This window comes from Bombus bifarius, unplaced genomic scaffold (assembly GCF_011952205.1).
Source record: "Bombus bifarius isolate JDL3187 unplaced genomic scaffold, Bbif_JDL3187 scf7180000008166, whole genome shotgun sequence".
Lineage (NCBI taxonomy): Eukaryota > Metazoa > Arthropoda > Insecta > Hymenoptera > Apidae > Bombus > Bombus bifarius.
In genome coordinates this window covers 1789511-1814616 of record NW_022884488.1, presented here as the reverse complement: position 1 = coordinate 1814616, position 25106 = coordinate 1789511, and the positions used below count along the sequence as shown (strand labels likewise).

General features: G+C 34.0%; 4 protein-coding genes and 1 long non-coding RNA gene across 8 annotated transcripts in view; 4 read left to right on the top strand and 1 right to left on the bottom strand.

Annotated features, from left to right (window-relative positions):
- Positions 1–97: 97 nt before the first annotated feature.
- On the top strand, positions 98–2678 carry LOC117209175 (tax1-binding protein 3 homolog). Its single transcript, XM_033450869.1, has 3 exons — positions 98–457; positions 710–838; positions 924–2678. The coding sequence occupies exons 1-3, from the start codon at positions 401–403 to the stop codon at positions 1110–1112; spliced, it is 375 nt and encodes a 124-aa protein (XP_033306760.1). The 5' UTR covers positions 98–400; the 3' UTR covers positions 1113–2678.
- Positions 2679–3101: 423 nt separating this feature from the next.
- LOC117209178 (protein transport protein Sec61 subunit beta) lies at positions 3102–4803 on the top strand. Its single transcript, XM_033450875.1, has 3 exons — positions 3102–3454; positions 3543–3739; positions 4269–4803. The coding sequence occupies exons 1-3, from the start codon at positions 3452–3454 to the stop codon at positions 4354–4356; spliced, it is 288 nt and encodes a 95-aa protein (XP_033306766.1). The 5' UTR covers positions 3102–3451; the 3' UTR covers positions 4357–4803.
- Positions 4804–5548: 745 nt separating this feature from the next.
- Positions 5549–11056, top strand: LOC117209203. Of its 3 annotated transcripts, none has more exons than XM_033450917.1 (6): positions 5549–5686; positions 7535–7766; positions 8355–8516; positions 8618–8825; positions 8896–9091; positions 9539–11056. In XM_033450917.1, exons 2-6 carry the CDS (start codon positions 7584–7586, stop codon positions 9729–9731), a joined length of 942 nt encoding a protein of 313 aa, XP_033306808.1. In that variant the 5' UTR covers positions 5549–5686; positions 7535–7583; the 3' UTR covers positions 9732–11056. The 3 variants fall into 3 exon arrangements, with proteins under 3 accessions (XP_033306808.1, XP_033306809.1, XP_033306807.1); XM_033450918.1 differs by lacking the exon at positions 5549–5686 and adding an exon at positions 5727–6007; XM_033450916.1 differs by lacking the exon at positions 5549–5686 and adding an exon at positions 6162–6227.
- Positions 11057–11420: 364 nt separating this feature from the next.
- Positions 11421–25106, bottom strand: part of LOC117209202 (failed axon connections) — a 54890-nt gene continuing 41204 nt past the window's right edge. The window contains exons 2-4 of one of the 2 annotated variants that reach the window (XM_033450914.1): positions 15851–16189; positions 15288–15437; positions 11421–14767 (exon numbers count right to left, since the gene is read on the bottom strand). In XM_033450914.1, coding sequence (XP_033306805.1) covers positions 14411–14767; positions 15288–15437; positions 15851–16189 — 846 coding nt within the window. In that variant the 3' untranslated portion in view covers positions 11421–14410. The remainder of the gene's footprint in view (positions 14768–15287; positions 15438–15850; positions 16190–25106) is intronic. The other variant, XM_033450915.1, reaches the window with a different exon arrangement.
- LOC117209204 lies at positions 18453–22444 on the top strand. The gene is made up of 4 exons (XR_004487872.1): positions 18453–18722; positions 18852–19675; positions 19760–21253; positions 21363–22444. It is a non-coding gene; the product is annotated as an uncharacterized LOC117209204 (long non-coding RNA).

Here is a 25106-nt window from a genome sequence, read left to right as displayed (position 1 = left end):
CAAAACATGGAACACAAAAAAGCATTGAATGTCAAGTCTATCCTATACTTAGTCAATGATATTTTCTACGATACACTATTGGAACGATATTTTCCTATCTATATCGAACAGTACGCATGGCTGTCAACGTGAGAACGAAATTGTCTTAACTTAACTGATCTTAACAACGCTGAAGTGTACCAAGCTTAACGGTATTGTCCGATTGATTTCACGTTCAGAGTGAACCAAAATTTTTCTGCTACTCAATAACACGTTTTTCTAAATACATCTTCATACACACATCTTTGAATAGTTGTGTGATCGGTACATTGGTGTGTATAGTGCGTGAGCAATTGGTGGTAACGTTGAATCATCAGAAGCAATTGTCAATCTGATCTCATCAGACACAAGATTTATCATTATGTGCGCGAAAATGGCTTTTCAGCATCAAGCTGGCACTGCTATGGAATGTTTAAGCGTAAGTATACAAGTGATACTCGTTCGATTATTGTCAAGTATTTTTTAGGCATTGAACTTCATGATTAATTTAATTTCTTTTTATTTTTTACAATATATAATTTTATTTTTAAATTCTTTCTGATTTTTTTTGTTTTCATACAATATAAATTGATACGATGCAATAATCATGGTAAAAGATATTCATGTAGTAATATTAAACAAAATATTCTATTACGAACAAATTTTACTATGTACTTTATTTTATTTTTAGATACCAATTATATTGGTAAAAGAAACGGATGTTAATGAAAATGGGGAAGAAGTGATGAAGTGTGGCTTTAAAATTGGAGGTGGAATTGATCAAGATTTCAGAAAAAGTCCTCAGGGTTATACAGATAATGTAATGGAGATTAATATGATATAGGATATTGTAAATGCATCCCATATTGTCAGATGTTATTAACTGATATTTTACAATATTTTAGGGTATATATGTAACTGAAGTACATGAAGGATCACCAGCAGCAAAGAGCGGTCTTCGTATACATGATAAAATTTTACAGTGCAATGGGTATGATTTTACAATGGTAACTCATAAAAAAGCAGTATCATATATCAGAAAGCATCCAGTATTAAATCTATTAGTAGCCCGTAAAGGAGTAACAAGTACTTAAATACCAAATAAGAGATCAATTTGGTCTAAGAAGAATATTTATTTCGCTCTATACAATAACAAAGTCAATTTATTGGAGCTATATGTCTGCCAAATATTGTATTAGATTATGACCAGTAGTAAGATATCTTTGAGTTAGTTGTCACAAAATGATTAAATACTTTGTATTTTAATTTCTATTTTTAAAACATATTCGTAACAATTATTTACGATTCCAATTATAATAGGGCATAATGTTAATTGATGCACACTCACTGATTGTTATGGTTACATTGCAGGCATAATATCCGTTTCTAATTGCAATAAAAATAAAGCATTAGAGCAATAGATATATATGTATAAAGGTCCTGTTATGGTTCGTTATTGTTGTTGAAAAAAATGTGATTGTATGGAAATGTTTTTCTGATAATGGCTAATGATGCTATCATTTATGTAAAATTATGCTTAAAAAGCGTGATTTAGATGCGCCTGCGTAAAAATCGTACTATATAATGTTTATTGTATATCAAAATTTGCAACAATATTCCTTGTGCCAAACAGTAACTGCTGCGCTGGGTCCATATGAATATTTCTTAACACTATGTATATATTTACATACAAAAAGAAGTCTTATTTGAATGACAAGAAAGTGAAGCGTATTTCTTGATTGGTTTTTTAACAAAAGAAATAATTATATGGATGAGAAAGTCATTTTAATTTTTTAAGTATTTCTATATTGTAAAATATATAACAGAATGCCAAAGCATAATGAAGTTACAGTAGCTTAGATATGCAACATACCTTTACAAAATTTTGTATTGCTAGTATATCAATATATTACTGTAAGATTCGTATGAAATATTTCGAATTTATGCATTTAAAATACTCTACAGTGACTGAACAATCATACAATAATCATTGTTTTGATACCGTTGAAAAGGTATATCTAATTTACACAAATAAGTATTGTATATTACATGCAACTACTGCATTTATAAGCATTTACAGAATATTTTCTGTTATTGGCGCAAAGAGAAGTATCATTGAGACTGTACACTCTGAGACCAATAGAAGTATTAAACTTTGTATTTTATGAACTTTTTACTTTTATTAATAATGAATGCATTTGTGTAAAGATTTACATGTAAACAACGGCAACACAGTTTCGTATTTTTTACCTTACATTGGCTAAAAATGTACAATAAGTGAAACAAAAAGGAGAAAGTTCCTGTAACGATATGTACGATTTTCTTTTATATCATGGTGTGAACAATTTTGTAAGAGATAGTGTAATATGTTGTCATAAATTTATAACTAGTCTGCTAAAACACGGAAAAGATTAACGGATAAAATTGTAGAACATAAATTATTATGCGTGCGACCATTATACATGCACGTATACTTAAGATCTTTTGTATAGAATCACAGTATGACAAATTACATGCATTAATTCGCGCGATCTATACTTATATAAAAGTTATATGTTATTTATTACCAAAAATATAATTAATATAGAAAACTGTGAAACACAAACTAATGATCATATATTCTGTAAATAACAAATAAATGCCCTATACTATCATAAGTATGTAACATTATAGTTTTTTTTTATTTAACAAAATCGATGAAATTGAAATTTTATAAAATTACAAATACTTAAATCATTAGCGTGATATTTCGTGATATTTCAAAATTTTTCACTTTTATTATGTTATATATCAAAACATCTTATTTATATCTTTGTTTCATTTTTATCTTATTTTAAATTTGATAAAGCAGATAATTTTTAATATCAAGCTATATTTTACAATTAAATTTGCCGTACTGTGTTCTATTTATTTTATGATCTAATAAGTTCTACAAAACTTGCTAATTTAATTTGAAAATAATTATTTATGCAACTGCTCATTTTTTTAAAGATAATTGGATATTATTCACAGACTGTAATTATATATAGTTTGATAAAATGTTTGGTCACGATTCTTCACATGAAAACGCGGCATAAAGATCAACGCTCACGCATCACTATGAATTTAACGGCATATGATGACGTGTCTGGAGCTCACTACGTGGATGGTATGCATGTGACACGTCGGTTTATACCGTGCTTTATGCTAGCAGTAAACGTTTAAAACTAATTGGTAGAAGGTTGGCTTTGCACGATACAATATTACCAAGTCACTTTATTCCAATATTCTCTTAATGTTGCTCACAATAAGATAACGAAACGTATCTTAAAAAAGTGAAGCGAATCCACATATTAATTCATTGTGAGTTTAAACAAAATTTTAAATTATAAAACAAACTTTTCCTTATTTGGCATTTTACTGACGAACAAGCGCCAAGAAAACATAACAAACAATGGTAAGTATTTTCGTAAAAATTTTAAATAGGAAATGAAGACAGTTTTTTGTGTAGAAATTTATGGTTATATTTTGTTTATCTTTTTAAGCCTGCTGCAGCTAGTTCTACTTCAGTTGGAGCCACGGGCCGATCGCCAAGCAAAGCTATAGTACCTAGAACAGGTGGTGGTGGTACAGTTAGACAAAGGAAAACTGCGACAACTACTTCAACCAGGAGTAGAAACACAGGAGCTGGTTCTGATGGCATGTGGAGGTTTTATACCGATGACTCTCCTGGCATCAAAGTGTAAGTAAACGTAAAGTCTTGAGAAAAAATATAGAGATATAGAATTCAAATATGTATAGTTGCCCATGAAAATATTTGAATACCAACTGCAGAATTTTTTTATAAACATATTCAAGACATTTATTATAATATATATAATATATAAGACATTTATTGCAAACATATGGTTAGTGAAAAATTAATATAAAGCATGAATAGTAGCCTTAAACACACAATTAGTATTACAAATGGTCTCGCTAAATATTCTAGTTTATTAATATAGGAAATTATTGACTGTTGAAATACTGTAGTAATCTTTGCAAAGTATATGTTTCTAAGAAATATCTTGTAAGTACTATATATGTCCAGATCTATTTCAAATTTTATCAATATTACGTTTATTGACAATAGTCGTGTTTTGCTCTAGTACTAATGAAATTTCAAAATATTGTTTATAATATATACATAAAATGTTTCTAGAGGTGTTGAAATAGTTTCATGAGCTAATATATTTGAGTCAAATGCTAATAATCTAAATATCTATTTACAGAGGACCAGTGCCTGTGCTTGTTATGTCTCTTCTCTTCATTGCATCTGTCTTCATGCTTCACATCTGGGGCAAATATACTAGATCTTAAAATCTAAAATAGGTATTAGCTTAAGAAAAAAATGAAACAATTGGAACGAGTTGTGCAGTGCAGCTGTTGAAATGAATTAAAAAGAAGTTGAGGATATTGTAAAAATGGAAGATCAATAAGATTCAAGAAAACATGCTACATTTTTAATATTATTTTCTAATTCATTTAAGAGAAACAGAGCACTGCAAGTTATAAATTATTACATTTCCATACACAATGGATCTCTATACTTTTTTATCGCGAAGGAAGACCAAAATGTAACGCGCGATCATAAAGCACTTATTATAATCATTTATCTTCATCAAACTGGATTTTATAACATTTATAAGAAGATACGCATTGAGAAGCGTTATCTTATCTAAGACATAGTTATTGTTTGTAAAGTTACTATTATAATAATATAATGTACAATACTAAAATAAATTATTCTTAATTCGATTTGAAGAAACAATCTACTAATTCTTTTTATTTTCATCCATCTTTGTATAATTACAAAAAAAATTCCTAAGTTCAATATCAAACTCGAGCATTTTAAAAGATGTCTCTTAAAGGATGCCCATTGTTTTTGCAAGTACAAATGAATGACAATACAAACGAAAAGCGTAATGCGCCATGTTCCATTTAACTGGAAACTCACCCGCGCTCGCGTGTACGTATTGATTCCATGCTGAATGGGCGCAGATCACAGCGCTCTGAGAGAAAAGAGCAATTGTGATAAAATAACTATGCAGAAAGCAGAAAAACAATCATTTTATCGAAAAAAGAGAAAAAAACATCTTTCATGAAGACGTTACCTATACTTACAAAAAATGTATATACAAAAGTAAACATCATATACACGTACTTAAAGAACATGAAATAAATTAAAAACCTTATAGTATATCTTTACCCCTTTCTAAATCATTTTAAATAACAAATTATAATAATTCTTTCTAATGTAAGATATTTTAATTCTACCTACTTTTAAGTAAAATAAACTTTTTCTAATGAAATCACTAATGGTAAAGTAATCATGAGGAAAAGTATTAATTATGGAAATAATTATAATAAACCATAATGCCAGATGGTCAATCTGAATCGGGAAATCCAATAGGTCGACACCATAGAGTAATAAACAAAGAGAGACGCGTAGCGTAGCGAGAAAAGGACGGAGCTAGAAGAAAAGCGCCGATGCGCTCGCGGTCGTTTCATAGCACGTGATCATGGGTTTCTCGTTTTAGACTCGACTCGACATTGAATCCCCTCGTAGTCCTGCCGCTGCTTGTCGCCGCGGGTGGAAGTAAGTCCACCCGTTCTGTTAGTTACTACGATGATGTCCCTCTCTGTCGAGGTAATTGTCGTATCCCTTTAACCGATGTATATACCATCGCACAGACTCTGTACGTTCTTCATTAGCTAAAAATTCGCGCTACTAAGATATTGTGACTTCGCTGAAATTTCCGTGGTATTCTCGAGGTGACAGTGGCTCGTGTGATCCGCATTCATCTCCAACGTAGCGTTGATGCGTAACTTAAAAATGGTTAATCGAATAACAATTAACGGTTTCAGTTTTGATATTTGGCGATACTCGAGCTCGTGAATGGTGCTTCGCGTTGTTTTTCATTGATAACATCGAACAAGTTGCTTCTTCAATCTTCATAGTAGAAAAATGGTAGGAATTTTTTATACTGGCTCAAAGTGGTGATAATGTGCACTTCCGGAAATTCGTATTGTTTTGAATAAATAATTGATATTTCAGAGTTTCTTTCTTTTCTTTCTTTTCCTTTTTCTTTTTTTTTTTTTTTTTTTTGAGGAAGATACGTTTTGTCTTATGATTGATTAAAGATAGAATTGTGAGAGTATATAATGCAAAAGTTTCGAATTAAAGAACGGTAAATACAAATAATGATTTTTTTTTTTACTTTTTTTATGACTGAAAATATTTTGTGAAATCTCACTGCATTAGATAAAAGAGATTATTTAAGTGTTACGAGTATATGTTGTAAAAGGAATGGTATCTTTCTGAACATTTTTTGTGAGGATATTGAACAAACTGAACTGCATTGCGACGCTCTACGATGCAGTGGCAGTTAAATGATCATAATGTTGACGCAGGAATCAAAGTTATACAATGAAATATATTAACCAAACTAATGGAGAATATATAGCATCCGTATTTTTAACTTTGAATTAAAAATTTTTCATTTTTAAACATTGTACCTTTATTTTAATCTTTCACATTTTTATCTCAAGTTGACACACATAAATTGTTTTAAGTTTCTATCAATAATTTTATTGAGATTTGACTCCAAATTAAGCGATCCAAGTTATAAAATAAATGTTATAAAATGTTATAAAATAGATTTAAAAAGTTATAAAATGTTTTTTCTTCAGTTTCAAGTAGATATATTATGTTTTTGGAAACATACTATTCTTATTGAATAATGCAATTGCAGTACGCACGAACCGATATAATTTATAAATGAGCCTACTTATAGATATCAAGGCTGCTTATACAAGAAACAAAATAGAATCATAAAGATGTCAGATGTTTGAGTTATGTATCAACACATAATCTTCTCAAGTCTGATCAGACCGTTGCTTATACTACTTACCAGTTATAACACTGCTGTTCCAACTACACTTATTACGCTTGTAATCTACTACATCAATCGTATTATAAGCAATTACAGTAACACAAATTGCTAAGATATTATATATAAATGACATTACAAGAACACAAAGAATAAATTTTCTTTCATTTATTAATTCCTAATTATTTTATTAAATTACTTTATTTGATTATATTCATTATTAATAATTACGGAATTATGAAAGACTGACTAGATAATTTAAACAAATTTAAGGAAAGAAACATAACCTGTAAAGGACTATTATGAAGTACAAAAATAAAAAGTTACAAATAACCCTGACATTTAATTATTACCTAAAGTTATAAACAAGTAGTTCAAATATCTAAATACATAAAAAAATATAACCTTTAAAGAAATATCATAAAATATCTAATTACATAAAATAAAATGACATAAAAAAATTATTTACGTAATTACATATGAAGTTATGAATAGGTGACCTAAAGTTCCATTCTGTAATGAAATTAAAACAGTAAAATTCTAGATCTCTATCTAACAAAGCATATACATGAACGCACATGTAATATCTTCATTAACGATTCCAGATTCGAAAATAGTTCATCGAGCGCGGGAGTGGGCAATCAACTAGGATCAATGGCGGTCGATATTTTAGACGAGGACCACTTCGCGGTGAGCGCGATCGTCACCGTTGGCATGCAAATCATCTTCTTCACGATTGCGGCGACCTTTCAGCTGGACAAATTAACGGATTTTGCCGGCGGCACGAACTTCATCATCCTCGCCCTTCTCACTTTTTTTCTCGGCCAAGTGGGCAAGGTATTCTAATTATAAAACCGCTTCCATGCTCGTGCTCGTGTAAATGAACAACAGACCGAAATCATTTAATCGAAAATGCGCGGAAAGATACATTTGAACGTTTGATTCAACCGCCACAGTTTATTTTTACACGACCGTTTGTTTTCGAAAGAGATCTATGGCCGCCATTAAGAGGTAATTCGAATACTTCCTCTCAGGTTCGAGGAACTATTAGCGTATCTTTATGAAATTTAGCATAAGGTATTTTGGGGAAGTGTCTTATAGTAATTTTATATTATATTGTAATAGATTAATATAATCCACATCAGTAAATTCATCAAAAGCTTACATTATCTATAATTGTAAATTATTAAATTATAAGTGCAAATAATTTAAGATTATTATAAAAAAATATAATATTTAACATTGAATCTTTCTCTATAGAGAGATTAGAGATTAAAAAGAAAATTGCTTTCTATAGTACGTATCATACAAATAAAATGTATGTTAAATGTATCAATAGATAAAACTTCTAAAATTGTTGATTTATTATCGTATAAATAATTTGTAAATTATTAATTTATATTTGTGTAAACAATTGTATCGTAGCCTTATGACAGCAGGCAGCTTATGGTCACCATATTCGTTTGCTTATGGGGTATTCGTCTTTCTGGATATCTGTTGTATCGAATTATTAAAATTGGTCGTGACAAGAGGTTTGAAGATCGCCGCAGTAACGTGATTCGCTTCGCTGTATTTTGGACATTTCAGGTGACAAACAATTTTAAGATTACGCACAGTTTAGTCAAAATCAAATATTTGTTTAGAACACAATAAATATGTATATATAACTAATTAAAATTTATTTTTAGGCTATATGGGTTTATGTAGTAAGTTTACCAGTGATTATCATCAATTCACCGCGGCATAAAATACCACCAGCTCCTAAAACTATGACAACATTAGATAGCACTGGTACAGGACTCTTTGTGACCGGTTTATTAGCCGAAACATATGCCGATTTACAGAAATTCTCTTTCAAACAAGATCCAATAAATAATGGAAAGTGGTGCAATGATGGTATATTTTCTATACTAAACTTTTTAAAGTGTTATTCAAAGTCTGCTGTTTACTTTATATTTAATTGCAGGATTATGGCGACTCTCCAGGCATCCAAACTATTTCGGGGAAATAGTGGTATGGTGGGGTATTTTCACGATATCGTTAAACGTGATTGAAGGCTTTGAATGGATCGCTATAGCTTCCCCAATCTTCACTACAATTATTATCCTATTTTTGTCCGGTATGCCTCTATTGGAAAGAGCTTCTGATGAGAGGTATCGCGAGTAAGTTCCCGATTTACAACCCATGTATCACTTTATCAAATCATCAGTCTTTACTAATTCCTTGTCTTATAATATCGTGTCATAATCGTGGTATAGATTATTGTTATGATTCAACAAAGGTAGATTGTGTATTTCAATGTCTACCTTCAATTCTATAAACTGTATATCACAGGGGAAAGAATATGATATTCAAATTCAATTTTCAAATTCAATAATCACTTCTATGTTACCAAAACTGACTTTTTATCTGGTTGTGAGATTAAGAGACGTAAACTAAATAATTATTTTAACAATTATCATAATTAACCCAACAATACTGTTTGAGGGTTAAAGTAAATATAGCAGAGATCTTAAGACAATGGGTTAAGTCTTATATAAATCTTTTATAAAATGTAGTATGTAATAATACGAAAGATTTGTCGAGAAAAATATTTTATCATCTTCCAGTAACGCCGAGTATCGCTATTACAAGCAATCCACATCGCCATTAATTCCAATGCCACCATCCTTCTACGTCGAGGTGCCGTACTTTCTGAAATGCCTCTTCTGTTGTGAGTTTCCGCTTTATGACTCGTTGGACGTGAAACCACGATCAGCCGTCACTGAATCGACATCAATAAGTCTAGCTGCGTCCACGTAGCTATAGTCACACGCCGGACGATCAAATTCAAAGTCCGGCGTGCAGTCGTCCACGGCTAGTACAGCCTTTTGAGGAGGCTGTCATGATTCTTTGCATTTTACCGTTCGTACAGTTCTTTCAAATTGTTTCACTCGCTTGAGAGTGATGGTTAAGATATTACATATGAGAAACCTTCAATAGCAGAGTTTAAGACGAACTGGACAAGTACCTATCATATTTTTTATGATGTTAATATGTTGCAATGACACTTTTTAGAGTATGCGAATTGCAAATATTAATGTTTCTTGTGATATGAGTTCAAAAACGCAGATAATATTGTTAGATAAGAGAATAAGGGTAAAATGGAATTATGCGATTACGGAATTAATGTGTGTTACAATATTTTGCTATATATCTTGTTAAATGAATTGAAAAAATTATTTTCTAAATTTATTTGCGAATCTGATTGATTTGACATCTTCGAAAGTTTAGAGAGTTAAAACTCCTAGGAAGGATGATATTAAGAGATATTAAAGAACATAAAATATTAAATCAATATTAAGATCTTAATTACACTACCTCGAACATGGTACTCTAGATCGAGTCCATAATGATATTTAGATTAATATATATAATCTTGAAAATTAATTATATCTATGAAAATATAAAAATAAATGTGCGATAAACTGTAGAGATTTGAAGCTATGTAGTTTCTGCTGAACTTCCTTTTGTTTTATGAGATATTTGACAGTAATTTATTTCAAACATTACGAATATGTATATTAATTTCTTTAAATATTAGTCTTATATAGACAGAAATTATTTTTTTAGAAAGTAAAACATTGGTTATATTCCAACAACAATTCTTAGAACATGATTAAAATATTTTTGAATCAGTAGGGACCACATGTATAGCAATATTAGTTGCTTTCGTCTATTTTTACATATCTAGAGAATTTTCTGACTTTCAGAAAATAACTTACTATCAAGTTACACGATTGATAAAAATATTTTAATGTAATAAAAGGAGAGTTAATATCTAAAAGTTTGTGTTTTTAGTTTCTAAAGTTGATTTCTGAGTTGATTATTGCTTTTACAAACCTGTTATTAATCTTTATAGACTAAGCATTGTTGAAAAAAAAGTCGATTAAAAGAAGTTTTAGGAAAAGTTAAACAGAAAATAAAAATTAATGTGTAACCATAATCAAATCTAAAAGATTCGGAAAATAAAAAGCTATCTGCGTGACACTGAATAATTGTATACAGGTTAATCGTAGCGTTAAATTATAGCAATATTATACATATCTTGGTGCCGAGTAGAAGGTCGTAAAATAAAGCTTTAATTACTAAAAAGTATTATTAAGCTGTATTCTTTTAAAAGCAATCAACAGTAAAATTTTCTCAAACTTGTATGATAAAAATGAAAGAGTTATATGTCTCATTAATTCAAACAATTTGGTACAAACAAATTTAAAAAGAATACAGCTACAGTTGAAAATTACGCCAAATTAAAAGTATTCTATTGTAAACTATCTCACAGAATCGTTTCAATCGTTCGTTGTTATGTAAATCTTCAGATTTTAGATAATAAACAAGTCTAATCATACTTTTATTCTATTTAAATGCTTCTTCCGTTTTATCATCTTCGTCTTATGGCACTTTTGAAAATAAACTAAAATAAACATTAATATCGACCATTGTGAATATATTTTTTTTATTGTGTTTTATTAAATCTCTAACTCGACATCGACAATTTTGTTCTTATTCATTATTTATAATATAATGCACATATTGTTCTACTTGTTTCTAATTATACTTTAATTTCATTTATGTATATATGTATATCAATATAAAACTTATATCAAGGTTTGTGTGAAAAAAATTATTGATCGTACAGCTTATACACGACGTATGTACATATTCGTTATAATTATAACATAATTAAAAAGGGGGGATTAAAAAATGAAGATTTCTCTTAAAAACGAAACCTAAATTACGTATATCGCCTAACCTAAATTTGCATGCAGTGTATACGTGCTACCTTTAAAAATGCACAAGGAGAAAATATGTGTCGCAAAATACAAGCAATACAAAATAAAACGTTGATTCTTCTTTTTTCTGTTACTTGTAAAAAATAACGTTCATCGTGTCAGGTCGGTTCAATAAAGATCGATGAAAATTTCGTAAAGATGACATTATATTTATAAACACATTTTATTTGTTCGTATGTATTTCGTTAATAAATGGTGATATAATAATGACAATGAAATGTATAGCGCCGAGCATAAAACGAGCAGTCATATTATAATTATTATTATTATTCCTCTTATAATAATCTTACTGTACTGGATGTGTGCCTACCTACTGTGCTTACAACGTTTATGGTCTTGTTTTCTTATTACTTGCTGTCTCCTTTTCATTTCTTTCTTTCCTTTCCTCTTCGTCTAATTTTTCATTATCTTATTATTTTACTCGTACTCGTAATAATCCATAATAATTAATAATAATAATAATGTAACCACGGGTGTAAACGTATGCGTTGTTCCTAAGGTATAAACAGCTTCCACAGACTAATTGTTTACTTGTTTTTTCCTTTTGTCCTTTATGTAATCGTAATCGTCGTTTAATTATAGTAAGCTACTTAAATATTAATTATATTAAACTCGTGTCCTCGTGGAATTATTTTTCTGACCAACGCTTGCTAAAAAGCGGGTCTCGTACAAAAAACACTCAATTCCCGTTCGATATAACATTATACATCAAAATGTCTGTACTTGTGTGTTTATGTGAGCGTGTATGTGTTTGGTGTATTCTCTGTGTGTAAATTGTTTTTTTCCTTCATTTCGATGCGTGAAAGACACTTTTTTGTATTTTCTTTTTTTTCTTCTTTTACTTCGTTATGTAAAATTTTCCTCACACATTCGAAGAAAAAAGTCATCTAATAAAGTTCAACTAACACACGGGGGCAGCACAGCGTTTCATTCGTTTTTCTTTTTCTTTTATTTTTAAAAAATTTTATTTCGTTTTCGAATATCAAAAGGAAACACAGATAGAGGGAATCGATATTTGTCTGATGCCTCTTTCATAGTTTCCTTTTGTCTCTTTGTTTCATTTATATTTTTTCTTCTTGTCTCGATGAAAGAAAAAGAAGAAACAAAGCGCCTGAAACGATTTCAGAGCGCGATGACGGCGCCGTTTCCGCTTCTAGCGGCGCCATCAATCGGATTGCATCCGCGTGCACGCAATATAAATATCTCTAATAATATACAAATCATCGTAAATATTATCATTTACCGTCGATCCGCAATCGCAAATGATCCTTCGTTCATCGAAGAGACGTTAATAAATCGTAAAAAAATCACAACTCGACGCACGCACATACGTAAGTGAGCTTTTACTCGAGGTGAAACTCGTATAAAAAAATAAAGATCACGATGCAAATTCAAGACAATATGAAAAACAGTCATTATTCTTTTTCTGATGCACCTGACAATTCGATCTCTGATTATCGTTGCATGAAAAACGATTTCTGAGAGGTCATTCGAGTATTCAAATGTATCAAAAAGGAATCTATGATATATTACGTTTTGAATGATGATTATTCGAATGGAGTCCGATTGTGTGGAAAGAACGGTTAAAAAATGCAAAATATTAAAATCATCACATATTAAATAGCAATTCTAAAAGTACGGACATGTACATGTGTGGCTAAAGAACACGATCAAACGAAGATCATAATGTGATATACGGTACGTTGCTGGAACGCTAGGTACGTAACTCATTTTGCACAGTAAGAGCCAATGGTATAAGAAGCGACCACAAGACGCCTTCTCCCTGAATCAGTGTCAGGGGCGCTATCTATCGTCCTGTCTCGCAACCATAAACGATCTTGCTCCTTCGCATTAAACTGCATCGTATACAATACACATCGTGTCTATCCGCACGACGAATACGATGCATTTCATTTTGGCCACTGTCCAGCGAAGAAGATCTCTCACACACCTGAATGTATCAGGCTATTGCATTTGATATATTGCAAACCTACGATATTCTAATGACTTATAAGATAGCCCCGTTTCTGTTATTACTCCTCCCACTCTTCTTTTTTAATCCAGCTTTCATTGTATGTATTATCTTTCGCGGGGGGAAAAAGGGCCCTGGGTCGAATATAATAATAAAGTTTGTTGTTCGATATTGGGTGTGCTGGGGTGTCGATGAGAAATGGCGTAACGTGTTACGAACGTATAAACGAAGTATTTAACATTATGAGTCTATTTTAATATCTATACGTATAAGTAGAGAGCTCTAAACCTGAAACCCCCCTACTACCCTCTTTTTTCTTGCACTCATCGAATTTCTGTCGCTCTATCATTTACGCACATTCTTACCCCTCCTCCTTATCATCATGCTCTCTATATACTCATTCTTTCTCTTTCTCACGCACGCATTCTCTCTCTCTCTCTTTCTGTTCCTTTCTGTCGAGCATTCCACACGAAACGCGTTCACACTCATTTACACACACATGCAAACGCACACACACGCTCATTCTTTCTCCCGCACTCCCTTCTTTTTCAACCCCCTCCCCCCTTCTCTATATCTTACCAGATCACACCCTCAATTTTCTTCAGTTTCAAATCTTCTTTTTCCTTTCCCTTTTTTTTTTGAAAGATTTATTTGTTTGCATGTCCACTCGAGACAGCTTATTTCCCTTCCTTTTCCTTTTCTTTGTTCTCGTCAACTTCCTTGTCCTTCTCCAGCTCTTTTTCTTCCTTATCCGCCTTTTCTTTGTCACCTTCTTTCTCTTCCTTTGATTCCTTCGACTCCTTCGCGTCCTCCTTGCCTTCCTTCTCCTCTTGCTTTTCTGGCTTCGGTAGGTGCGTGTTCATGTCAAGGGTGGAGCAGATCTCATCCCAATCCGGGAAGCATCGCTCCTTCATTCGCGAACAGTGACCAACCAAGTTTGGACAATTCTCCTGCATGTAATCTCGGAGACTGTACGGCGTGTCTTTGTCGATATAGAGGATTTGGGCAAGGTGGGCGAATGCCACCACGTCCAACTGTTTCAAATATAAAAGTATTTTAGCAGAGATTAAATATGAATGAAGATTACGTGAGAAAACATGATAAGTACATTTTTGTCGAATTTATAATTTCAGTGTTACCGTATGACTAAAAGGGAATATTTTAACACATTTTAATAAAATATTGAAAGATGTTAAAATATTGTGTCTCAATTAATCCAAAATTGTTATTTATTTGACTTTCTCCATAATTTAAAAAATATAATGTAAAATATCAGAAGCTTGAAAGTTTCTTATAATATTAACGTATTGGAAGAAATTAAAATATTTTATTTTAATGTTACAAAAAGCTTTCATCGCTTTTGATATCTTATATCTTTTAAATTAAGGTAGAAATGTATGTTTAACCCCAAAGAGGAATTTCAATAACACATTATTACTTGAAAATACATTGAATTTGGAAATTGCTGTCCTATAGCAAATAGAAAATGTGACTTATCGTGCTTTTCCGCAGTAGTCTTCAAATAGATTTGCTAAAAAGTGAATCAACATTTACCGTAGTCGGCTCATCTCCAAAGAAGAAGGGCTTGTCGGCAAGCATGTCGGAGAGAACTTTGAGATCGGCGCAACCGAATTGGGATATCTCTTCTGGGGTATGCACACCCATACCCTGCGCCTTCACTTTTTTCGCACCCTGGAACAAGTACTCAAATATTTAAAATATTACATTTCATATAGACATAATCATATTTTATTAACTCAAATATGCCCAATCCATCTCATGAAACATTTTGAAATATTGCTCCCTCCCTTATATATTAATTACAAAATTTTCATATTATTAAATGAAATTTTCTTAAAGAGGGTCATGTTTGCCAAAAAAAAGATTGATTGCGATAAATAGCACCATAAAGTTTAAGTAGAATATAATAAAATTACTTTTTAATCATTCTCTTCCAAGGATATTGGGTATATCTGAGTTAATTGTTACAATAGATAATTAATTAAAATTTTTCTTAATTTAGTGATACATCTAGTTATAATCTATCCCAAAGATTGAATATTCAAAATATAAGAAATTTGTTAGATATAACAACGGGATTTAGAATAGGAAATTACCTTGCGCCCGAATGTAAGCTTGAAGAAGAAGTTGAGGATACCATTAGGAATGCGAGTACCGAGCGCGTGCTGGAGGTTCACCTTGTAACCCTTCAAAACTTGATCGAGATTCTTGATACGCCAGCACATGACAACCCATACCAGGTGATTTTCGATCATCGATATCATTGCGTGAGAAACGCTTCGTTGCTCAGCCGTAAGGACGGCGTCCAAATCCTTGTCGAATTTCGCGCTTAAGTCGCGAAGGATGATGGTGCTATCCGCGATCTCCTCGCCGTTCAACTCGACGAAGGGCAATGCTCCTTTCTTAGAGCGGAACTTCATTTTATGGTCCACATTCTGAAATCAGAAAGAAAATAATAAAATTTTAGATCTTTTCTTTTATTGAAATCATTAATATATTATTACTATAAGAAATATTTTCATTTAGAAAACAAAATTTTAATTATTAATATTTTAATTATTAATAATTATTAATATTCTAACTGCTTTAAACAAACTTCTTTTTATATACGGAGATTTGTAAATTTGAAATTCCGTATTTCGAAGTGGAGAATACTAAATAACCTAAGTATTTTTCGTGCTTTTGAAAATTAATTTGCAAAATTTGGGAAGCAGCTTTTGGTGGAAAACAGCATTTGGTGCTTTCCAAAATTTCGGCAGTTTCCTCAAAAAATCACTAGAGTATTGTTACGCATTTTTTAATGACACCCTCTTCATGTGGATCCGTCATTTTGGATATAATAAAATCTATCCAAAAGAAATATAATTTTCACATTATACACAATGTATAGTGTAATAAATACATATTTCTCTCGGGATAGACATGCTTTATATTGAATATTTGGTACGCAATGTTTGAAGCGTGTGTGCTCGTGGGATCGGAAGCCTTTGCGATACAAACTGTAAATTCACAGGAAAAAAAAACCGGAAAAAGTAAAGGAACACCAAGGGGCTTCAATAGCGTCACGACTAAGGCGCGCGCTACTGGTGCTGTTGGCTCGAGTTCGAATCCTGATACGAATAAAGATATACACTTACTCCATCTTTAATTCCATTCTACTTCAACATAAATAAAACATATTTTTCTTTATCAATATGGATTTCTAGATAAACATATGTACCACTAAGTTCAAAAGTATTTAATTGGTGCATTGAAATAAATATACAAACAGTTGCACCTGTAGCAAAACACGCTACATTTATACGCGTCAGCGCCATACACAAGAGAGTACACATCCTCATCCCACATCAGTCAATAATATCTCTGGTGTTCCTTTACAGGTGGGATCATATTGCAAAACAGTATTGTGGTATATACTATACTATATTATACAACAATAGGTCTGCAAATGATTTCAATGCATATATAGTTTCAAAATAGAGAACGATTTCGATGAAGGACGATAGATGATAATAAGCTACTTAAGAAGAGTAATAAATCTATATTAATGTTTCTGCAAATAAAAAATAAAATTCCAGTGAGTTAATCATTCTGATATGACATTAATATGTAAGGATATGAAAATTAATACGGATGTGATCCACTTTCTTCAATCTCCGTTTACAATGGGTAAGATTTAAAACACTGTCAATGGGAATAATAACATTTATATTACCTGAGATTTCACCTCAGTACATAAGAAACTTTCTAGCTATTTGCTGGCCATCTGTTAGCACATTTTATTGTGAATGAACGGTGACCTAGAATCTCTCGATTTACGACTTTCTTTAAGCAAATTGGTACAAAATGATAAATGACACAGCATGTGTATGCAACGTTATTATACATTTTTGGAGAATCAATGAATATAGTAATAGTAGAATATTAAAAATTCTTCCGGGTGCAGTAAATATAACTCCTCATTTTAATGTTCTCACAAATTATATATTCTATTCGTATTTCCATTCCCTCTTCGTCAAAATTACTAGTTTTAACATAAAGAACATTTCAACCTATTCCATTTTAACCCTGTTCTCCTTTTCACCTGTTTATATGGACCACATTGGATGTTTATATCTCTGTGTCAATAGATATCATGTATCATATAGTCGAGAACAAAAATAAGGACAGGTAGTAACAGTACATAGGTATCAATAAAGTTTAATCGAATTGGTAGTAGTGTTATATACTTAAGTTTCAATTACCTTATATACTCACAGTATATAAATTATTCATTACATAATTGAAATTAAAATTTACATTTCTGTGTAAAAAAAAGAAGCCGTATTTAACGAAACTTTACTAATATCTATTTCTACTACCTGTTCACTTATTTCTGTTCTTAATTGTGTATGCACCTACAATTTAGTTCTCAACAATTCCCTAAAAAACCAATATGGCGTCGTTGTCGAATCGTCGGTCAAATCCATAAAGAACAAAGGATACTGAAACACGAGGACAAAGAAAAATGCCAAGGAAACATGTCAATTACGAATCGACGAGCGGAACAAATGGTGCGCGCTCGTGTCTATAGAAATCACCTGAATTAACCGTACAATAATGTACGAAGAGACCGGAGCATCGAGTCCGGTCCCACGAAAAGGGGAACAACGTCGCGATATATATACGTGGGAATACCTCTTCGGAAAGAGCTCATCATCGTCAGCAATCAGCGATTGCCGCATGCAGCTGCACCATCATCGGAAATAAACGAAAGTAAGTCGAATAGGAAGATCTCTCGGTTCGATGATGAGAGGAGAGGCGGGAGGCGCGTTGAGGATAGGCCCTAAAGAGCGCAGTACGCGCAGCTTCCGTGCGCATCTTCCCTGTGTGAGTGATAATAGCGATGATGGAAACGACGTGGACGTTTACGACGGCAGCGACGGAGGTGCAACTGCTGTTTTGCAATACGAGTGCGTCGTGATAATGGTGAGTAACGAACGGGTGGTACAAGAAGGGGTGGGAGTAGGAGATGAGAAAAGAGGTGAGGGGGGAAAAGAGGTTAGGACAAGGGGGAAACGAAGAGCAGCGGAGAATATATACCAATGTGAATTTCAGGCAAGAGAAACGGTCTAGGGAGAGAGACGCAAAGCGGGAAAGGAGAAAAAACAAACAATCGAGGGGGGAAAACAAATCGAGAAAAAGAGAAGCTTAAACTGGAGGGCAGAAAAAGAAGAAACCGGGTACACATGTGCAACGGTAGCCGGAAAGATAAAGGGATATGGAGAAGATACACTATATATGTACTCTCTCGTTTTCGCTGCAATATTATTGGAAACGAGCGTCCAGGCTGGACATTGAACTCGCGCGTTGTGTTTGTTTCGAATACAACGCGCGACGAGAGAAAATGAAGGAAAAAAATGGTCGCGAGTTGAGCGCTGAAGCCATACCCGAACGGAGGGACAACGACTTGAGCAGAAAGCATGAAAATCCGATATGCCGTGGCAGAATTAAATATCCTCTGGCGTAAAATCAATGCAGGCGGTCGGTACTGATTAATTCGCGGGTCCACGGTTCCGCAGATGGCGCGGTGATCGTGGTACACCGGTGTGGCCCGGCGACGATCGTTAAAAAACGTCCGCGCGCATTCAAAAGCGCATAATAACCGGGAAAAAGAGAGCGAACCGACGCTGTGGAATATCGCGGAGAAGCGTGTATCAATTTCGAGAGATGAAAAGTCGAGCAGAGGCGGAAGGTCGGTGGAGTACAAATTACCGTGGGGCAGCTGCCCTCCGTTTGCGATTCCCGTCGACTCGCGTGTATATAACACGAGACGATGCGCGCATGCGCGTTCTCTGTGTACGTTCACTTGCACATCGAGGGGAACTAGGGTTGAAGAGGGAAAACAAACCAACGCGAAAGGGAAAAATAAATGCGCGGAGGTAAGACGAATACAAGAGGGAAAAAGAAGGGAGGCGAGAATCCTAAGCGAAAGAGAGATAACCTAGCAAAGTAATTTTCTTCAGATGAGAAGAGCCCCCGAGAGAAATAGACTCTTCGATAAAGCTGCAGAAAACAGTCTAGGAAAAATCGGACTAAGGAAAACATTGACCGAACATTGTGGGACGATGTGGAAAATACGAAACCTGAAGAAAAAGGGCCAGAGCACTCTACATAGGAGGAGGAAGAAACAGATTGAAAGAGAAAAAGATGAGATGAGAAGGAACGAGAATGTAAAAGAGAAGCCAGAGAGGGAATCAGGGAGTGGTACAACGGCGAACCGTCAAGGAGGGGGGCATGCGTGGGGTTAGAGAGGGAGAGGCAGATAGAGGGAGCATGAAAAACGAGAAAGAGCGAGAACAAGACAAAGTCGAGCGAAGCGGGGAGAGAAGGGGAGGAGAAGGATAAACGGAGGGTGAATGGGTGGGTGGAAGGGAGAAGAAACATGCCAGAGGACGATGAACTCTGGCGGTAGGCAGCTTCCGTCGCCTGGCAACGTTCTCCTCCCTTTTCCTCCTCCTCTCCCTGAGGCTCCAAGCCGTTATGTCGTGGTATCGTACGTAGGCAGTCCTCGTCATGGACGTAGTAGTCGTGTCATCGTCTTCGTCAGTGACGATCATGGTAGTCGTTGTTGTATTTTCACGTAGTCGTGGCTCGCAGCTTGCGCTGCGTATTGATCGTACGGGATGCTGCTGCTAGCTGCTGCTGGTTGCTGGCTGCTCCAGCGCTGGCTAACAGTGAGCTTTAGCCACAGCCCTACACCAAGGACCAATAGGACCACCACTTTCTCTCTCTCTCTCTCTCTTGACTTTCTACTCGGCTTATACTCACCCATTATGGTTGCCCAAAAATGAAAGTAAATGCAGTAAACTATTGTTACTGTATCGTTTTAGACGATAGAAAAACTTCTGGTTGGTTAACTTGATAGGTATGGTAGTTGGATGATTATAGAAAAACATAGGGATGTGATAATGAATGTTCTTTCATACTGTTTCATTTCTTGAAACCGTAGAAGAATAAAATAACGATTTGTATTTAGAAGAGAAAATGTGCCCAAGTTGAAATTGGAAAATGTTACAGACATTAAAATACCATACAAAATACCATAATACTTAAATGCAGAAGATTCACATAGAGATGATAATGATATAAAGATCTAAATATATACGTAAAATGCATGAGAAAATTCTGGCCATAATTTTATACGATATCGTTCACATACTCAAAATCCATTAGCCATGCATCACATGTGCTACATGTGTGCAAAATGTGAACATCAAATCAATGACCCTACCGTGTCTTCTCCCCATCAAACGTCGAACCTTCGTCTAATTATATCGCAATATATCTCAAAATAACCCAACTTCATCATCAGCTAACTACACCTATCACTTGTACCAATACTATGCTCTTACTTTACCATATATAAAATAGGAAAGCGACATGTTTCACAACATAACCATATTTCTTCCACTAGACACGAGGCATACAAATGAGGCGCAGATACATCTAACTCATGAGTAAGTGTAATTTATATATCTCTATCATTTTCTACATGTATTAATTCTACTACTTTAATCCTTCGCTATAACCAAAATCATAACATTAATATATTACTGTATTTTCCAGCACGACAATAATACATTGGCTTCGAAAAGGATTAAAAGTAATGTATGGAGCATACAAAGGGGACATAAATACGTCCACAACATTTCTATTGTTCGCCAATTGCAAGAGGAAAGCGCGCGTTCACCGACACCTACACGTCGTGCAGAAATGTCGGACGGCTATCAATGGTTAGAACACGTCGTCTCGATGAAAATACCAGCGAGAGGTGAATGGTTCGCGGCACGTGAAAATAGTTTCACTACACAAGGCTATGTCGTAAAGTCGGCCGCTACCGCGAAGAACCGATCGAGCCGAAAATGAAAGCAAACGCGAGCCGTGACTGCCAAGTCCAACGAACCTGCCACTTGGCAGCCGACGTCCGTGCTCAAGAGTGTCTTTAATACACTGAACCCGCTAAACCTAAATCCATTTTAACCGCGGAGTGTCGGTGCCCGATGTTGGCACAGAAAACTGTCACTGGCATCCATGAAATTGCCAGTGATCCGTTCGACACGGTTACCGATGAGTCAGCCGATTTTCTTGAATGAAGTTTCTTTCTTACCCCGTGTTAACGAGACTCGTTGAATTAGGGGATGGATAGGACGATTCTAATCAGTCGTGAAACACATACACGAAATTATTATTTGATGAACAGGGATGAGTCACGTATATGACTCACGAGGGAATAGGTGCACAGGGTGTAATTCATGCATGAGCACCGTTGCAACTAAGTTTACAAAGAGTCTCGCAGTAATTTATAGCCACGTAATACGTGAAGAACTACTTTGAGAGAATGACAGCGAAGGAAGTTGTAAAGCAGGATATGTTATTGATAGTTTATAGTTACAGGTCGTTAAATGTGGCACGAGGTTTGTAGAAGGAAAGTGTCAAAACATGAGGAGTGAAGAAGACATTTTGTATAGCTGAACGTGTCCTACTTTTCTGTAACACGTTTTTTACACGCTCTTTTAAAATTAAATTAATGGCTACAATTTTATTGTAATTTTATATAATGCACTTGTAATCTTATCCACCAGAATCTCTTTTTTGCTAATGAAACTGGCGACTAATGAAACGTAATATAATATACAGCGTTATAAGGATTCCTAGTATCACATTATCAATTCTATACTAGTACCATTTTTCAGAACAAGAGAAACGATTACATGCATCATAGAGCTTCTAGTACCACTTTTAATCTTATCCAAATACACAAAATTTAATATCATGTAGCAACAAAAATCTCTACATATATAAATTTACGAAGAAAATAACATTTAATATAGTCAAACGAGATCTATAGAAATAATTCTCTACCTGCTATTATTAACGAATACTAACTATAAACCAAGAAAAAGTACTTTTCCATCTCTATACCTTGTCGATACACAAGAATTCCTATACTCCACCAAACAAACCACCAAGTTAACCCAAAGAGGCGGTTCTCATCGTTAAGCATCCACTTTTTCCAAGAAATACAGCTTCAAGAAAAACGGAAACGTGAAATTGCGCAGCGTATCTGACAATGGGTCTCTTCGTTGACGATTGTCGCGGAAAATATCTCAGAATACAGAAAGTAGGAAGAAGTTCTTTCTTTCTTTTTTTTCTTTTTTCCTTTTTTTGTGTATCCCTGAAACAATGGGCAATTTGTTGCGTAAAATGGCCATAGCTCGGTCACTTTGATGCGCTTCGACCTTTCGAGACCGCCGGTGTACCTACCACTGTAATGGAGAGGACTGAAAGTGGTCCCCATTCTCTAACTCGTACACACCAGGCTGGCCGGCCTATCTAACCGTTAACAAATGACCCTATCGCTCGATTACGTCCACCAGTTGGCCAGAAAGAGAGAAGGGTATCGAGGGGTTATAAAAGAGAAACAGAGACTTTCTGGACGTGACAGAATCGTGGTACCCCATAAATATTCCTAATGGGCGCCCTGTCGCGATGTTCAGAAGCTGTAAAACGAGTGGGTCCTTATATTCTGTTCGTGGTCTTCACCGACGATTAGCTTCGGGGGATTCGAAGAGGCAGAACCCGATATAGAGCGGGGCAAGGCAAGAGAAGAAAAGTTTGTCGTTTTGACGCCAGTGTGAGGAGTTTATGTCTTTTCTGATGGATTTTCTTTGCGGATTTGGAAATACAAAGATTCACAGAGTGTTTGTGTTTCTAATAATGGGTAGAGTATGAAGGTTTATGCATCTGTGGAAAATTTAGAAATAAGATTCACAGAATGATTGTGTATACGATAAAACAGGGACGAAATACTAAAAGGCGGATTAATAATTTACTAAAATTGATCATAAGGCGAAATACGCTGATTCAAAGGCCAAGTCAATTTCAATCCAATTTCAACTCTCCATTGCCTTAAAACGGTACTTCGGAACATATAAAACGACCGAGATATAAAGTATTAAACTGGAGAACTAAAACTATCCAGAAAGTACATATGTAGCAATGAGCAAGATAAATCGAAGGAGACTTGGTATAAAATAATTCTCTTTTCTCCTCATTTTTCATCGTTTAATTCGCTCTGCGTTACTCGTCTAAATTCCTCTCCATCGAACCATTTTATAATTCACACGATGACCTACTTGAAAGGTAATGCAAAATGTATCGTTTTCCATAAATTAGAAATCCTCGTTTCCCCGGTAGAATTTCATAGGTAGATTGTGAATGAAGGAGAACCTCGTGAATCTCGAGGCTGCACTTACGTGCCAATTACTATCCGTGGCAACTGATGGAATGGCAGAAGGAAATCCTACGTAATGCGTGGTCCAATGTGGGATGCAGCAGTCTGCATCACTTACGACGAATCTGAAAAGCCTATGAGAAGAAATTACTCGGAAGAAGATTGCAGTAGCTGCATAACGCCTAATCTTCTGCTCGTTGTCTGCCCCCTGCCACGAAATTCCGATCCATAATCATACAATTAAATTTTAACGGACAGCGTGCACCATACGTGCTTGCAGAACTGTATCTGACGCTCTACATTGTCTGACTAGCACAAGAGATACAGTACAACAGATGTACGACATTATAGTCGATTATAATCGTTTCAATTATTGAAGTTGCAAACATTGCACTTGTCTTTAGACAGATGTTTTATCGATTTATTTTATGTTTTCTCTTCATTTGATTTTCCGATTGAAATGTATCCAAGCAAGTTGTATACATATATATATATATATATATATATATATATATCCTTCAAGGTGCGACAAGACCGTAGATTAAGTCTAAAAGATTCACAAACACGCGTAGTGTATTGTGCATTTTTCTTGGCACGTTTAGTTCGTAATTTTCTAGTTAAATTTTAGTGTTTAACATTTTATGAAATATACGAGGATTTTCAAATCGTAAAAAGTTGTATTTTTTGTTCCATTAAATGGACTAAACTTTCTTCTGATATTTTAACAGCATTTTTGCAAATTCTTACATTTTCTAAGTATAATGCTAAAAAATCTTTATTCAATTTTACATTACATTACATTTGTCTACTATCTTCTATTTTCTTATTTAAAGGAAATTGTATTTTCTAATCTGAAAATTCCTATATTTTGGTACATTGAAAATCCTTCATTTAAAATATGTATTCTTTACGTACTGGGACAAAAGGCTAATTAAAACGTGGGTTTTAAACCTACGCCTGAAAGTTTCATTAATTATATATTCCATCTAACGAAACTAATCGTGAGCAATCCATTGAATGAATTAAATTTCCCAGCGTAATGACGAAAACTTTTTGTGTTTTAACGACTAGTATTT

Excerpts from the sequence above, each read along its gene's own strand:
- LOC117209175 (XM_033450869.1), top strand. The coding sequence starts at position 401 with ATGTGCGCGAAAATGGCTTTTCAGCATCAAGCTGGCACTGCTATGGAA. Across the intron at positions 458-709 it reads CTGCTATGGAATGTTTAAGC|ATACCAATTATATTGGTAAA; the intron begins GTAAGTATACAA and ends TTTTATTTTTAG. Across the intron at positions 839-923 it reads CTCAGGGTTATACAGATAAT|GGTATATATGTAACTGAAGT; the intron begins GTAATGGAGATT and ends ACAATATTTTAG.
- LOC117209178 (XM_033450875.1), top strand. Across the intron at positions 3,740-4,268 it reads GACTCTCCTGGCATCAAAGT|AGGACCAGTGCCTGTGCTTG; the intron begins GTAAGTAAACGT and ends ATCTATTTACAG.
- LOC117209203 (XM_033450916.1), top strand. The coding sequence starts at position 6,202 with ATGCAAAAGTTTCGAATTAAAGAACG. Across the intron at positions 6,228-7,534 it reads AAGTTTCGAATTAAAGAACG|ATTCGAAAATAGTTCATCGA; the intron begins GTAAATACAAAT and ends TAACGATTCCAG. Across the intron at positions 8,826-8,895 it reads TGGAAAGTGGTGCAATGATG|GATTATGGCGACTCTCCAGG; the intron begins GTATATTTTCTA and ends ATTTAATTGCAG.